At 39.7% G+C, this 16804-nt stretch overlaps 1 protein-coding gene across 1 annotated transcript; it reads right to left on the reverse strand.

Moving 5' to 3' along the window:
• Positions 1–1322: 1322 nt before the first annotated feature.
• Positions 1323–16659, reverse strand: LOC139728128 (solute carrier family 35 member D2-like protein). Its single transcript, XM_071639088.1, has 11 exons — positions 16523–16659; positions 12674–12707; positions 11891–11977; positions 10431–10498; positions 8722–8793; positions 7986–8054; positions 6808–6910; positions 5933–6093; positions 5215–5293; positions 4398–4480; positions 1323–1735 (listed from the first exon to the last, which is right to left on the reverse strand). The coding sequence occupies exons 1-11, from the start codon at positions 16657–16659 to the stop codon at positions 1621–1623; spliced, it is 1008 nt and encodes a 335-aa protein (XP_071495189.1). The 3' UTR covers positions 1323–1620.
• Positions 16660–16804: the final 145 nt, after the last annotated feature.

Genomic DNA, 16804 nt, shown 5'->3' on the forward strand with positions numbered 1-16804 from the left:
CTGAATTTCCAATGTTTGAGTAGAGTTGTTGATACAGCAAGCTGTCATATACTTGAATCTCAGATCAAAAGTCTACAGTCGCTGAATACTGTTTGAGTCCTTCTTTTAGTTTCTCAGTTACATGTAACTTTTTATCGTGTTTTTCATTTAAACTGATTCTTGAAAGGTAACTAGGCTACTTCAGACATTAAAAGTATTGAGATGGATATTTTTATAAAAAACAAAGGCAGGTGTAAAAAAATAAAAAAATAATCTTATGACAAACTGAAACCTATTCAATTTATACTTATAAATATGAAACACACACATACACAGAGTAAAATATCAGCGTATCTTTTTTATGACTTCGTGACCTGTTAGAAAACATCACAGAGATGTAACATACATGACTTTGGTATCAAAAGAGACATAAGCCACTAAAAAATACTGAAGACCTAAAACAGGGGCAGAAGGATTAGTCCGCTTGACTACGCTATCATCACACACATGCCTAAGTTTGGACACACCCACATTCTGTGGATCTAACTCCTTCTTACAGCACTCGTCTCAGATAAGTCTGATGAGAAAAACTCTGGTCCTGTGCCGTGATGCATGAAGGTCAAGTCTTTTAAGGTTTCACGTTTACAAAGACATGATGGGCCCACTTCCACATAAGAGGTCTAGAATGCTATTTAGGGAGGTTCAGATAGCAAAGGGAGATTCAAGTACAGAAATGAAGTGATTTACAAAGATGTGGGCCATAGTTTGGCCTCAGAAGGAGGAAATCAAACCGTCAAAGTTTTGATTCAAGGCAGCATAAATCTCAGCCAGTGAGTGGAGGAGTCTCTCTACCACAGGTCTCTGTACACCATGAGCTCTGACTCCCCAGAGATTCCCCAGAGGAGCTCTAGCCATCCATGGTACCAGCCACACCCTAAATCCATCCATGGTACCAGCCACACCCTCAATCCACCCATGGTACCAGTCACACCCTCTAGCCATCCATGGTACCAGTCACACCCTAAATCCATCTATGGTACCAGCCACACCCTCTATCCATCCGTGGTACCAGTCACACCCTCTATCCATCCATGGTACCAGCCACACCCTCTATCCATTCATTGTACCAGTCACACCCTCTATCCATTCATTGTACCAGCCACACCCTCTATCCATCCATGGTACCAGTCACACCCTCTATCCATCCATGGTACCAGCCACACCCTCTATCCATTCATGGTACCAGTCACACCCTCTATCCATTCATTGTACCAGCCACACCCTCTATCCATCCATGGTACCAGTCACACCCTCTATCCATCCATGGTACCAGCCACACCCTCTATCCATTCATGGTACCAGCCACACCCTCTATCCATCCATGGTACCAGCTACACCCTCTATCCATCCATGGTACCAGCTACACCCTCTATCCATCCATGGTACCAGCTACACCCTCTATCCATTCATTGTACCAGTCACACCCTCTATCCATTCATTGTACCAGCCACACCCTCTATCCATCCATGGTACCAGTCACACCCTCTATCCATCCATGGTACTAGCCACACCCTCTATCCATCCATGGTACTAGCCACACCCTCTAGCCATCCGTGGTACCAGTCACACCCTCTATCCATCCTATGCCTTGGTCCCTCCATTCTCCAGAGGCTGTTTCTGGGCGGATGCCTCCCCTCGGGTCTGGGGCTGTTTCTCCATGAAGGTGATGTAGGAGTAGATAAGACTTCCTGCGACACTGTGGAGGTAAAGAGGCATAAAAGGAAGGCATCAGTGTCAACCATCCAATGACAGATACTGGTGATATCTGTGTGTTACTAGTTATATATCAATTGCATTGCCAGTTGTGCAATGATAGATGCATTTATACACAGCACTTCATATGAATATAAATAATCATAATATGCAAAAAACAAAAAACAAAACAAAACCAAACAATATCTTTCAAAGCATTAATTGATTCTGATTGGTTGAAAATCGGGGGCATCAATCAAAAAATTGCCTGTGCACAACCTCATATTATATCACCAAAATTGCTCCTATAGTGCCTAACCAACCTCATAATATGAAACCGCTCTCTTTGCTGGTATAAACACAACGGCCCGAATTCACGAAGGTGGTACAAATGAAACCATGGTTTAAACCATGGACAAAAACCAAGGAGAGCCAAGCGTAGCATGGAATATTTCGTTACGAAATCAGTCATTTCGTTGATGAAATTATTATTTTGTAACGAAATGACAAAATTTTGTAACTAAATGAACATTTCCTCCACGGAATGATAAGTTCGTTAACGAAACGGTCATTTTGTCGACAAAATGACCCATATCGTAACAAAATATTCCGTGCGACACTTGGCGTTCCATGGTTTTTGTCCATGGTTTAAACCATGGTTTCTTTTGTACCACCTTCATGAATTCGGGCCAACATGTACAATGTACATGGACCTGTGCACATGAATAATGCGATAGGTGACCTGTGCCATCAGAATGCAAATGTCTATGGCAGAACCTGATGTCTGAATTGGCTAGTGCGATTGCAATCAGGCAAGTAACATTTCCCTTATTTCTATTAGGCTTATAAAACAGATATGAACTGCTTTTATTTGGTGCATTGTCAATATCATTGCCCCATCTGAGGGATCTCAACTCGGGTCATAGCATGGAGTTGATATCCAACGGGGTAATATTATACAAATGATGCACAGGATAGAGTGCGTTAGTGAAGGCGTATAGTGCACTCGAGGGTATTTACAATTGTGAAACGTGCATGAGGCGAAGCCGAGTGCATGTTGCACTACATTGTAAATACCCGAGAGTGAGCTATACGCCTCCACTAACGCCACGAAATAATCCTGTGCATCATTTGTTTTATAAAATGGGTCGAAAATTCGAAAACTAACAGCATTTTTCAGCATTTTTCACGTACCTTTGTGGGTCAATATGTCCGAAGATGTTCGTCCCAAACAGTTACGCACGTCACACTCGGAAATCCCGCACATACAGTAAGTATGATGGGGGGTTGGGTTTCCGGACACTTAAGTTCCCGCATGAAAACTTACTTATTTTACATAGAATATGCACCCTTTACTTTAAAGACTTGGTATAGACTCCTCATGTAGGCCTACTAGACAACATACTCTAAAAACGGCGTGAGAATTTACGTGCTAAATCTTTGGATTTGCCGTTCAAAGTGACTCCATGTACGCGTCCGGTCCCACAACGCTTGGTCTACTGTACTGTACAAAGTGTACGTATAAGAGTACGAGTATACGTACGCCACACATGCAGGCACAAGGGAAGAAAGGCCGGCCGGCCGGCAGCCCGAACAGTGCGAACTAGAAGTTGTTTACAGGATTGACAGCGCGTACTGTATGCATACAATTCAAAGGAGCCTCCGCGCGCACAGACGATCGGCAATAGGATTTAACACGCAGTGCAATGGGACTAGAATAGCCAAAGCACATGTGACCCATTTCAGCGCTTCCTATTGGCTACATTCTTGAACCCATTTTATAATATCAGCAATGCCCAGAAAAATCTAGAGTCTATATCTGTATAATAGAGACCCCACCAGTCTCCTCTACGTCAAACAGCACACACCTATTTAAATGAGATGGCTGAATAGAGCTGCAAAGGGGGAAAATATCTTCTATTCACTACAGTAAATGGTCTGAGAAGTATGTTGGCTTGTCAAAATAAAGAAAACGGAACTACAATTAATCATGTTATTGACTTTGAATACCATTAGGGCCTCATAATAACAAAGTACTGTCTGCAAGAATGTTGCAACAGTTTGCACACAACCGTGTTATTTATTGTACATATTTTTCAGAGATCTAGAAATTCGCACTAGTGCAAAACTTTAAACTATCAGTGTCATAGAAGTCTGTTTTGGTTGTGGATGGTGTGGCACCAACTGAATTCAAAGTTCTAAAAGCCAAATGTAATATTAAAAAGACTGACTTCAGTGCATAATTTTGAATGGAATACAGAGTATATAATTTTCTTTGAAATGCCCACAAATTTCGGCACACAATTTCTGTTTATTTCTTTGTTTTTATTTCTGGACAAATGCTTTTCAACATATTTAATATCCAGTTTGTTGGAGCCTATGACTGACAGCAGTGGGAAGGAAAACAGGTGACACTACAGTCTGGGGAGTCCATGCTACTGTAAAACACAATATTTTCGCGGCATGAAGTTTTTGGCGAATTGGAGCCGACAGCCTTTTTCGTGGCATGAACATTTCGCAAATCGCCTCTAACATTCAATGCATATAGTGTAGACAAGAACTTTCATGTGCATTTTAATTTCTTGAATCTGGGCTCTCATGAAATTCGCGAAATCAAAATGCATGCGAACATTCCTTGTTTTACAGTATTCTGTTCACAACCATACCTGATGTTGAGCCCAATAAAGTTGGTCCAGCTGAAAATGTAGTCTCCGCCAAAGAACATCCCGGCATATGTGACACAAAGATTCTGTGGAAAGGACATATGGTACAGATGGGAAGTTGCTGTTACTCTCAGGTCTTTGATGTCACAGGATTATCAGTTTAATTTCCCTTCCTACATGTCATCACCAGTCACTTCACATTTTCCAAGACATTGCATTACACTAAAAATATTTGCATCTCTTCTGGTAGTAAATGAAGAAAGCAGACCACTATTTTACAGTGTTCATCTTCCCAAAAGTTCTTAAAACTGACACAGAAATAATCTGCAAGCTGTACAGTACAGATACCGCAGTTTTCAGCAAAGATTGAAAACCTCATACCAGAGACCAGGCAATGTCATGACATAGTAGTATGTCACATTGCAGGAATATTAATCAAGAGTTTCATTTTCCATCCAGTCACCTTAATATAAGCTTAGTAATGATTCTAGTGACCTTTTTCGATATTAAACTGAAGATGGCACTGTAGATGACCAATATGAAATCAATAACAATGGGCTATATTTAGCTTATTCTTTTTTTAATTCAACTCTTACGTTTCAAAGTTTGAAGATTATACACATGCAATAGACTGGTATTGAATGAATGCATACTACATATCACAGACTGTGCATCTAAGTGGCTGCAGCAGTATCTTGCACTACTTTTGAAGTTTGGATGTGATATACAATCTCCTTCTATGTAGTAACCAGAAACATTCTATCCAGACTTGGGGAGTCAGCAGATGACATATTGATCACATGACCTTTATGAATCATACCTTGAGGCAGCCAACGATGGTAGTAGTGAGTGGTGAGTTGAGACTGGTACACAAGACTATGGAGTACATCAGCACAAACCTTGGAGAGATGACAGAATACTTTGTTACTCCCATCTGGTTTTATCTCTCTCTGAATGATAGGTCTGATATTTAGGTCTCCCTTTGTTTGATAATTGGCTATTTCAGCATCCCAGCACATTGGTTCACTCAGTATTGAATTATAGAAGCCTTGTTGAATTACAAGAAAATATGATTAATGCTCTTATCCTAATTTCAGTTTGATCATCATATGAAATATGAATTAACAAATAAAACTCTTTAAGGGAAGTATGTAATGCAATCTAATTAGCGACTCACATTGTGAGAAATTACCATTTAGACAAGCAATATTGCAGTGCATAAACAGAAGGAAAATCAGAATTAACATGATTCCTTCAATGAATTTAGCAAAGAGGACACTTATACACTTTGTTTTCTTTGCTTTTATTTCATTCCATTTCTCTCCCTGTGAGAATCTATCAAAACTAGCCTGGGCCTTTGGGCTTTGGCAACATACACTGTAAAGTCCATCTCAGAACCTTCACATCATATTGAAAAAATTCCAGTCTGTTTTTACCATCACTTCATCACTGTTAAACCGGATCATTCCCAGGTGAGATTTTCTTGACCCCTAAATGACATAAGAGGGCTCAATCACACTACAGGCATCACAACTTACCCCATGACACAAGAGAGAAAGAAGATGCAGAGAAAAAATGTGTCGTGCCAATGCTGGAAGTCTATCGCCCTCTGTAGGTCATTGGTAGCATAGGATACAGCCAGAGTGGGCAAAAGCATGAAGACGGCATTGTAATACAGAATGCCATACTTTCCCAACTCCTGTCGCACAAAAGAAAGATATATCCAATGAGCAAAGTTTTTACAATACTGTATACGCCATATATTTAGTGAATCTAAATTTTCGAGAATCGCGAGTTCCAGACAATTTCATGAGTGGTTAAATTTGCGATCACAGAGTACTGAACTGAACGAAGAAATGTATACGCGTACGTGACATTCATATCAGAATCAAAATCACTATTTTCGTGTGTCTTTAATTTCACGAATAGCACCTGACTAGTGAAATTCGCGAAAACAAAAACCTCGCAAAATATTCGGCGTAGACAGTAAAATAGGCAGCATTACAAACTTATTACAAAATTGTTTTCAATGATCTGCACAACTACTATAATATCTCTTACGAATTATTAATTTTGATGCCAAAAACAGCAAAATGAGAAAACTGTGTTACTCATCCAAATGAAGACAGAGGATGAACAGAGGAGGGTGATGATGATGAAAAGACAAGAACAGGAAGAGAAGGAGGAGAAAGAAGAAGAACAGAAGGATGAGAAGGAGAAAATGAGAAGGGGAAAAGAAGAAAAAAAGAGAAGGGGAAAAAGAAGAGAAGAATAAGTGGAAGATGAAGAAGAAGGAGAGAAAGGAGAGAAAGATGAAGATGTAGGAGAAGAAATAGGAAGATAGATGAAGATAGAAAGACAGAGGAGAGGGAGGAGGAGGAGCAGAAAGAAAAAGATGATGATGAGGTCTCACCTTGGCATTTAGTTTCTTCTTCATGACGACACCATTGGCCGCTGTGAAGACATCGTTGGTTAGAATGAAAAGGTAGCCCAGCGCATTGAAGGATAGGTCAGCACTGCCAGGGTAAGAGATATTTTTGCGCCAGACATAAGCAAGACTAAAGAATGTGAAAAGCTTACGGTTTTATGACGCAATGTTATTTGTTGTACATAGATTATCTATCTAGTGATTACATTTTCCTTTGCATTGAAGTCAACCCATTTCACGAAAACGATACATGTATATCATGGGTGAAATTATCATATTAGAATAAAGTCTTGAAATAAGATTCTCTATCACAGAACAATGATAGCACTTTTACTCTTAATTTCTTTTGACTTCAATCTAATAATTGAAACTGTTTGAGGTTCACACACAACATATTCACTCCCCACTATCATCCTGGCCATGATTTGTTTCAAAGATTTAAAATGAACCCTTTCACCCAACCACATTAATTGGAAATTAAACAAGAAATGTATGGAATAGTGAAGTCTCATATGTTTTCATGGCACAGAACAGAATCACACTCTTAATTGCTCAGCCTAATATTGCTTGTACAAGCAGCCTAAAGTCTAATTTAACCTGTTGAAGACTAGTCTTGAGTGTGTTTGGGCAGGTGTCTATGGGAATGGTGCATTATAGCAAAATCAGCATGTCCTCAGTTGGTTAAGGTGCAGCTCCTACTACTGGAGAAATGGGTACTACATAATGTCACTGGGGCGACAAGACCTCGTATCTACAAAATGTCAAATGTTCAGGAGCAAAAAAAAAATGGCAGCCAAGGCACTGCATCAAATGGGAAAGCCTTTCCTTTGACATGCTGTGGTGGCTTTATTTTGGGGGTAAGACAGCTAGAATTAGGACAGAACATGACTTATATTAACTGATTATCTGAAGATTAATAACAAAAAGTCATTTTCACCAAAATTTCAGATACGAGGTCTTGCCGCCCCAGCAACGATATGTAAGTATGACCACGTTTGTGTGTTTGTACATTACGGACTTCAACAAGAAATCAAATGTGACCACCTTTCTTGTGTTATGATATAATTATTCTATATGATATTCTTAGTTATTAGCAAAATCAGCTTGTCCTCAGCGGGTCAAAAGGAAGATGGATTTTATTTTTCACAAAGGGATTCTCTTACCTGGCAGCAATAATTGCACCAACTATCATGGAGATTACAACAACCTGGACCTTCAGTGATGCTCGTACACTGGAAAAACAAACAAAAAATGAACAGAGAAAAATAAGTAGGTGAGGAAAATTGGTGTGCATTTTCTCATTACAGGCAAACATACACACACTTTTTATCTATCACAAGGTTTATTACAGTATTCTCAAGTATACTACAAAGATTTTCTAAACACAAGTCGCAGGGTACAAACAATTTAAAGTTCAATACTCTTTTGTCAATTCCTTGATTGGCATTTTGCTCCTTAATGTAAGCAAACCTTTGTTGCATACCTGCCAACCCTGAGACTTAATGAATCTGAACAAACAAAGAAAAATTATTAAAAAATCTGAACTTTCATAAATTTCATATACTTTACTATTAACAGATATTTCGAAAAAATCAGAACACACTGAAATTAATGCGTTTTCTTTCAGTGAAAAATCTGAATATTCAGATTAAAACTGAACAGTTGGCAGGTATGGAAATCATGTGAGCATGTACAGCCCGTTTTTGAACTGCTCCAAAGAACAACAGAAAACACAATTTATGCTTGTTTACATTCTGCATTCTTACAATTGATGACTTTGGGCATTGCTAAATCAAAGCCATATTGCCATCTAAGGCAAATAAAATGGGATAATTCTAGTACAATGTATTTAGAGTTTCGGTCAATTTTGAAGGTACAATACTTGTTCTCCATACTCACCCTAAAACTAAATATTCTGCAATCATTGTGAATAAGATAGAAAATCTCCTGAGTACGGTGAACATAGGCAGACTGAAATAAAAGAAACAGGAAATAAAAACAACCAATCTTGTGAAACCAACAAATACAAGGATTAATACTCAAGTGCTAATAATAGTAATTTTGGTATTTCATTTTTCATTATTATCAATACTATCACAATTGTCATATTTACTACTACTACTACTACTACTTCTGCCACTACTACTGCTTCTTCTACTACTACTATGTAGGGTGGCATTTGAACCTAGAACCCCCTCCTCAAGAAACCAGGGGCTCACCCACTACACCACAGCACTCCCAAATGCCCACATTACTTGTTTTTATGGCACAAACTGGTTGTCCTTTACACCTTCCATGCATAAATGCAGAATCATTGAAGTGAAATGTAATCATCACATTGAAGTTCCATTATTTTCACATGCCAGGTGTTTGTTATTGTTGTCCTTTTTCTCACTTGGCCAATCATGAAATGATTCACAATATAACTTCCATTCTATCACTGAAATATTTACATCATAATGTAATACAGCAGAAGAATATGACATAGCAGGAATAGTATCATAGGTACCAGTGAGATAGTATGACAGTGATTTTTGTTTCCTAGCAGTGCGCACATAGGCTGCGTTTATCATCTTTCCCCTGTTTAAACGACTTTCGAAAGCCCTGTCGATAGCCCTTTCCATAGCCCTTTCCATAGCCCTTTCGAAAGCCCTGTCTACTCCCTGTACTATTAATGTGCCGCTTGTTTTCGTCGGCTGCGTTTATCAACTTTCCCCTGTTTAAACGGCTTTCGATAGCCCTTTCGATAGCCGTTTCGAAAGCCCTTTCCATAGCCCTTTCAATAGCCCTTTCCAAAGCCCTGACTGCCTGTACTATCAATGTGCCGCTTGTTTTCTAAGAAGGGACGGCGAAAAGCAATTACATGTACCATCATAAAGACATATCTTCCTTTGAGAGTGACGAGTCATGATACAATGCCACATGAATCAATTGTCTTCCTATCTGTGAGGCAGCTCCAGTTTAGCACATACTTCAAATATTTCTGAGTGGCGGTGTGAGACATGGGATCAAAGGGAATGAGATTGTTGTTACTCTATTTCTCAAATCTTGTTGGTGAAAGAAACACCTCCTTGTTCCAAGCATATGCGTGCATTACACACAGCTGTATGTATACACCTGTGTACACATACTCGTGTGCACTTTACGTGGCGCGCGTCTTTTCAAAAACCGGAAAGGGCGTGGTTGCGTAACCGCAGTAGGGCGACCTAAAGGGCTTTCAAAACAGCTTTGCGTTTATCAACTTCGAAAGGCTTTTACAAACAGGTTTCTGATGACCTGTTTAGGAAACCTGTTTGGATCGTCACAAATTTGGGGTTTTCGAAAAGGCTTTCCTAAAGGGCTTTCAAAACAGCTTTGCGTTTATCAACTTGTGAAAATTCCTCGAAAGCTGTTTGGATAACCTGTTTCTGCCGAGAAAAGAGAGTTGATAAACGCACCCTTTCGTAAAAGGCTTTCCTATAGGGCTTTCAAAACAGCTTTGCGTTAATCAACTCGTAAAAATTCCTTGAAAGCTGTTTGGAAAACCTGTTTCTGCCGAGAAAAGGAGTTGATAAACGCAGCCCTAGTGACAAGCACAGTGATTGGAGGTTACACTGGATTGTACTTACTTTAGTCGTTTTGTGCTACCTAGGCCAAAGACGAGATTCAGAATGTATATAAGTGGTAAGGGCCATATCTGCAAATGAAAACAAAAGTTTTAATGCAGGAGAGGTAGCAGCTAAACAAACCGAAGTGACCATTCTAGTCTAAACTATTGCACCCAATAGTTAAAGATTTTAACTTTATCTATCGCTTTTTATACAGTGTCATGTTACTTTAATAGCAAAAACTGACTTTACAAATGAAATTAAAGAAGAAAAAAAAAAAGAAAACTCTTACAATGCAGGCAGTCAATAATCAATACCAGTATTCAATGAATGACAACAAGTGGACCTTTGGGACAAAGCATCAGGCTACAGTAAAACACGATATTTTTGCGGCATGAAATCATCGCGAATTGCAGCCGACGGCCTTTTTCGCGGCGTGAAATTTTCGCGAGTTGCCTCTAACATTCAATGCATATAGACAAGAACTTTCATGTGCATTTTAATTTCGCAAATCTTGGCTCTCGCGAAATTCGCGAAATCAAAATACACGCGAACATTCCTCATTTTACAGTATCGAAAGAATCCCACAGTGTGAGCACCATACATTTTTTATTCATTGCAAAGCTACAGGCTGAGCTTATCATTGTGTTTACCAAGATATCCAATGATTGCAGAAGACACTGCAGGGCAAGGGAAAGAAAAAGACTTTTTTATTTATTTCTTTTTAATTAATTGCAAAAGTATTACAAGGAAATCTGTAGTACAGTTCATAACACTATGAATTAGAGTTACAGACATGAAAGCACATCAGAGAATTCAGTTCTTTTAATCTTATGAATGCTGTAAAAGTGGAAATTTTTGCGGTGTGGAAATTTTCGAGAATTTCACGCAACTAGAAACCAGAGCAAAAATAAAAGCACATGATTATTTTTGCTTGCCATATGTTCCAGTAGTTGATGTCTTGATTCCACTGAATTAAAAACATACGAAAATCTTCTTACCGGGCCGAGAGCGTAAAATTAGTCACATAAAAATATCCACTTTTACAGTAGTTCCCTCAGGACTACATGATTGCTAACTTGTAAAGTATAAAATTTGGCAAAATCAGAAGTTATCTATTATGTTCAAAATCATAGGCAATCATAGGCAATGAATATTGTGGACACGGAGGGATACTATTGGCAATGCTGCACACTGGCACTGGTCTGACAGTCCCTGACCAGTAAAAATCACTGTCAGACCAGTAACTTTTTCAGGAATAGACCAGTAAAAGATGGAAAAGCTGGGTACATACTGGTTAGACAGACAGGTCGGACCAGTAGAAAAAATGGGTTAGTATGCAGCCCTGCTATTGGTAAAAATTGTAACGTTTTATTCAGCTTTCAGTAAATACTTATTCTATGGTAGAATACAGCACAGGGCTGCCTCTTTCCAAAGACAGACAAACCACAAAAGCACACATATGACTGCTACAGACTTACCTTTCTAGGAATTTGCCAATTCCAGTCAGGAAAATGAACAATGCCCAGACTTTTTCCAAGAAAGAGTATGACTATCGTTGATACCATCTGTTGTCATAGATGAAAACAAGATTTCATTACGTTCAGCATTTTTACTATGTTGAAAGAATGGTAATAGGACAATAAAATGAAATATATCATCACCTGATGGAAATGAAAACACCCGGGACAATACTCCAGCAATAATAATTACACATTAAAAATTAAGCTTACCTCAGGGATAAAATCAGTTATAAGGAAAATATGGAACAGACTCCCATATTCTAGGTGATACCAGATAAAACAGGGCCTCACTATTCAGACCACTCTACACTTGTCATTACATCAGAAACTCCAAGTCCAGGCATCGCCCACATAAATCAAAAGGGTCATTGAAGCTGTGATAGAGTGATAGATGCTCTCACGTGCCATCTTACTAGCCATACTCTTGACCATACTAGTACTGACAAAACTGAAGTTGGACCAGCAAAAGCTAAATTTCAAGCGGGAGAAAATACATCTTAAGTGCGAGACACACAGCTATAGTGGAAGAATAGGGGGATGGGAGATTTTGTGAAAATGGCCCCAAAGCAGAAAATTGGAGTCTCCATTACATTATGGAAAAGGAAAAACTTAAACCACTAGCTTATATGTGGCTATCTGTTTACTTTGCATTTGTAATTTCAAAGTTCTGTGCATGAAAGGCATACAAGCACTTTTTTTCTCTCTTTCTCTTTCTTCTCCTTCCCTCTCATTGGTACTCACCTGACCGAGACCCACAACCTGATAGGATGGAAATCTGCAAAATTATCAGAAAAGAGAAAATTGCAAATAAAACGTAATACATAAATCAGAACTGACGAAAAGTGAAGCACACATCAACACTTTCTATAAACCAATGTACAATGTAGCTCAAATTCATTAGAAAGATCTGATGAGTGATATGTAGCCTATGTATATGATATCTACATACTGGAAAATATTTTAATTCTAAAAGCTAAATCAACATTTTCTATGATGTAACGAGACTCAAATTTACATAAATGATTCGATATCACACTGAAATTGGGAGAGCATTACAAGACCATCGTCTTTCCAAGGGCCGGACAAGACAGGTGAATAACCAGGTAGAGGTAATACATAATAGATATTTTCTGTAAGTTTCATGCAGTTTGGGTTAAAAAACTAAATTTGAGATAGAATATCTATCAGCATGTGGATACAAAACAACTGGACAGGGGGTGCCCTGATATTTTATTTCTTTTAACCTTTTCTTGTGGCCAAAAATTCCATCAAGTTGGATTTGAAGCTGTTGAGAGTCATACTTTCACCCATGCTTGAGGAAAGTTTGCTCCATTCATTTATGCTTCACTGTGAAAAAGAGCTACCTTGGTACAGTCTGAGCTTTGATCTGAGTAGTCCTGCTTTTTTATGCAATTGTAAATTCAATTCTCTATCGATGACTAAGGGTTCTGTATGTACTGTTGAGGTATTGTTTTTATCTTCCTTGGTGATGTTAGATAGCTCGTCAACCTCCAGCATGATCAACCCCCTGTCTTCCTTTAATATCTTCTCTGTTCTTTCTCTGTTGCTTTCATTCCTTTTTTCTCCTGTTTTTTGTCTGTTTTCTTCAAATGGTTCTACTCCTGACCACCTTAGTGTACCATGCCCAGTGCAGTATAGACCCCTATGCTGTCAAACAAGGAATGGTCGCGTGCATTTTAATTTTGCGAATTTCGTGAGAGCCATAATTCGCGAAATTAAAATGCATGTGAAAGTTCTTGTCTACACTATATGTATTGAATGTTTGAGGCAACTCGCGAAAATTTGATGCCGCGAAAAAGGCCGTCGGCTCCAATTCACGAAAATATCACGTTTTACAGTACGTCAGTACAGTCAGTAGGTCTACACGTTGTAATGTAGACGTAGACTCTAGTCACATTTTTTTCTGCGAATAAACCATAGTTCACTGGAGGAAGTCAACAAAAGAAGAAGAAATAACGTCAAGAAGGTAATGTAGGGCAATCAAAGAAGAAGTGTGATAAATTTACTGATAGATATTTATTACCGGGTACCCATACTGATTAAAGAGAAGGTAAACCCCAAGAGCAATGTGGATTGAGTGAAAGCAGCAGCATTAGTAGAACACATCAGTGAAAGTTTGAGGAAAATCGGACAATCGATGCAAAAGTTATGAATTTTTAAAGTTTTGATGTTGGAACCGCTGGATGAGGAGACTACTAGAGGTTATGACGTATGAGTGGACAACAATACCAAGAAAATATAAAGAAAATTCTGCAAGAATCCATTTTTCATGAAAATTACAAATTCCATCAACTTGATATTGACATATGTTAAGGGTAGCAATTATTCCCCCTGCTTTCTGAAAGCGGTTGGTCCATTGCTCTTTCATAATTCTAGAAAAGTGAATTTTTGTTGAATTTCCTTTATATTTTCTTTGTATTGTTGTCCACTCATACGTCATATCCTCTAGTAGTAGTCTCCTCATCCAGCGGTTCCAACACCAAAACTTTAAAAATTCATAACTTTTGCATCGATTGTCCGATTTTCCTCAAACTTTCACTGATTTGTTCTACTAATGCTGCTGCTTTCACTCAATCCACATTGTACTTTGGGTTTACCTTCCCTTTAAAAGTGATCCCCCATCTGTATCACCTCAGCTCATAGAACCTTAGACAGAAAGATCCGTCTGTCCGGAGGACTCTTTTTATATTTTGCCATTAACGCTGTCCTCCGTAGACAGACGGAAGGTTGCAGTACCCATTGCTGTGTGGATGTTCTTAACCACTGTCTCTATGGAAAATTGGGTGAGGTACCTCACCCTTCTCGATTGCGTCTAATTCACGGCCCTAGGTCGGCAAATTTAAGCTTGTATAGTGAAATTAGCTCTTTAAAAATACATTAAACTCACCAGATTAATGAATAATCCAAGATTTTAGTAGAATTTTCAACGTAAAACACAGCCTGTCAGGTTGTCACGTTCAAACTGCAGAAACATACACTATGAATCTATTAGCCAATCACATGCGAGGTACATGTAGTTTCTACGTGTTTGTTTTACTAAAACACGTACCTCGCATGTGATTGGCTTACAGATTCAAAATGGCGACTTACAGCTTGCGAACGGCGATGTTGTGATATCGATAAAATGTCTGCGTTATAACCGAGTTTATGTGAGTATTTCGATTGCACAATTGAGAAATTTATCCCAAATATTGCTGCATAATGTGTCATGTCATGTCAAACTTGTTTGAATGTAAAAAAGCTGTCTGAAATTTGGTTTATCGTAACGTTTGATCTGTGCGCGACTGCTCCACACAGGAGCCGCAATCATTGACTTCGGTCTGTATACGGAGGGGATCCGTGAAGCCAGACGCAGTCTCCGCGGAACATTCCCCGACGGACAGATACAGACCGATCTTTCGGTCAAATAGAACCTATACTCTAACTATAGGCCTATCAGGCTCAAGTTCTAAGCTAAGTTATCTCAGTTCAGGAAACCCACTCACAAGGGGGGCCTCTCCTTATAAGTAACCCGTCCCCCTTATAAGTAACCCCGTCCCCCTTATAAGTAACCCCCGGGGCACCCCTTATAAGGAGTCTCCACGCTTTTTTGCAATGCAACGCGAAAATGAAAGGACTGCGGCAATTCGCTTGATTATGTCCATAAAGCTTCACAAGTTTCCTAGTTACTCACGAAATTTGAGCAAAATCGGTTCGAGGCATCATATCTAAAATCATGGATTTAAATGCGATGTCAAACGACCCATGCGAATGCTGAAATGCGAGCGATTACTGGCGTGAGTGTCGCCAGGCGCGGCGGCGCGGCAATGCTTGAGTGCAGACGTGGCGACCGAGTACGAAAGTCTCGTACTCAGTCGCCACGTCTGCACTCAAGCATTGCCGCGCCGCCGCGCCTGGCGACACTCACGCCAGTAATCGCTCGCATTTCAGCATTCGCATGGGTCGTTTGACATCGCATTTAAATCCATGATTTTAGATATGATGCCTCGAACCGATTTTGCTCAAATTTCGTGAGTAACTAGGAAACTTGTGAAGCCTTATGGACATAATCAAGCGAATTGCCGCAGTCCTTTCATTCTCCCGTTGCATTGCAAAAAAGCGTGGAGACTCCTTATAAGGGGTGCCCCGGGGGTTACTTATAAGGGGGACGGGGTTACTTATAAGGGGGACGGGTTACTTATAAGGAGGGGCCCCCCTTGTGAGTGGGTTTCCCGAACTGATCTAACCATCATCAAGCGCAAAAATCATGTCCGCTCTTGCTGTGGCATCTCTATGGGCAAGAGATGGCAGGTTGAAATGCTGTTGTGCCTGTAGTCTCTTCTCATAATTTGTACTGATTGAAAATAGAGAAGTAGAATGTACTAGAACCCTGGCGCTGGCCTACATGTACCCTTCCAAATTCCCACGATCCGATCCCGCCCGATCGCGCGATCCCAGCCAGTTGGTTGGTATAACTCTTCGCAACACACCTTTTTAAACGTATGGGACTAATCTCACACCCTATCGACGTGGCGTTTATTAGTCATCGTGTATTGACCTCAATATCAAATCAGTGATGTCACTACTTACTTGAAATTAGTCAATACAGCTTTGTTGATGAAGACTATGAGTATGGAACTCAAGCTATAAAACAGAGCTGCAAGAAGTCGACTGAGTCTCGATGGAGCCGACGAATCGGTGGACGCCGTCGTGCCTTCCCCTGCCATCGTTGGGTTGTTTGTTGTCTTTTCTTCTTCAGATTTTACCATGGTGCGTGTATATGTGTGGTACACTTGCACTGTACATGTACATACAGCGCGGTGGTGGTGGTGCTGGTGCAATGGTAGACGTGGGTACGGGTGGAGCTAGCTA

The sequence above is a fragment of the Diadema antillarum genome, unplaced genomic scaffold (genome assembly GCF_040938485.1).
Source record: "Diadema antillarum isolate AM-2024a unplaced genomic scaffold, OU_Dant_1.0 seq00000166_RagTag, whole genome shotgun sequence".
In the NCBI taxonomy this organism is placed as follows: domain Eukaryota; kingdom Metazoa; phylum Echinodermata; class Echinoidea; order Diadematoida; family Diadematidae; genus Diadema; species Diadema antillarum.

Coding starts and splice junctions, on each gene's coding strand:
- LOC139728128 (XM_071639088.1), bottom strand. CDS start 16,659: ATGGCAGGGGAAGGCACGACGGCGTCCACCGATTCGTCGGCTCCATCG. Junction 11,978..12,673: donor AGGTTGTGGGTCTCGGTCAG/GTGAGTACCAAT, acceptor CTATGACAACAG/ATGGTATCAACGATAGTCAT. Junction 8,794..10,430: donor GGTAGCACAAAACGACTAAA/GTAAGTACAATC, acceptor CTTTTATTTCAG/TCTGCCTATGTTCACCGTAC.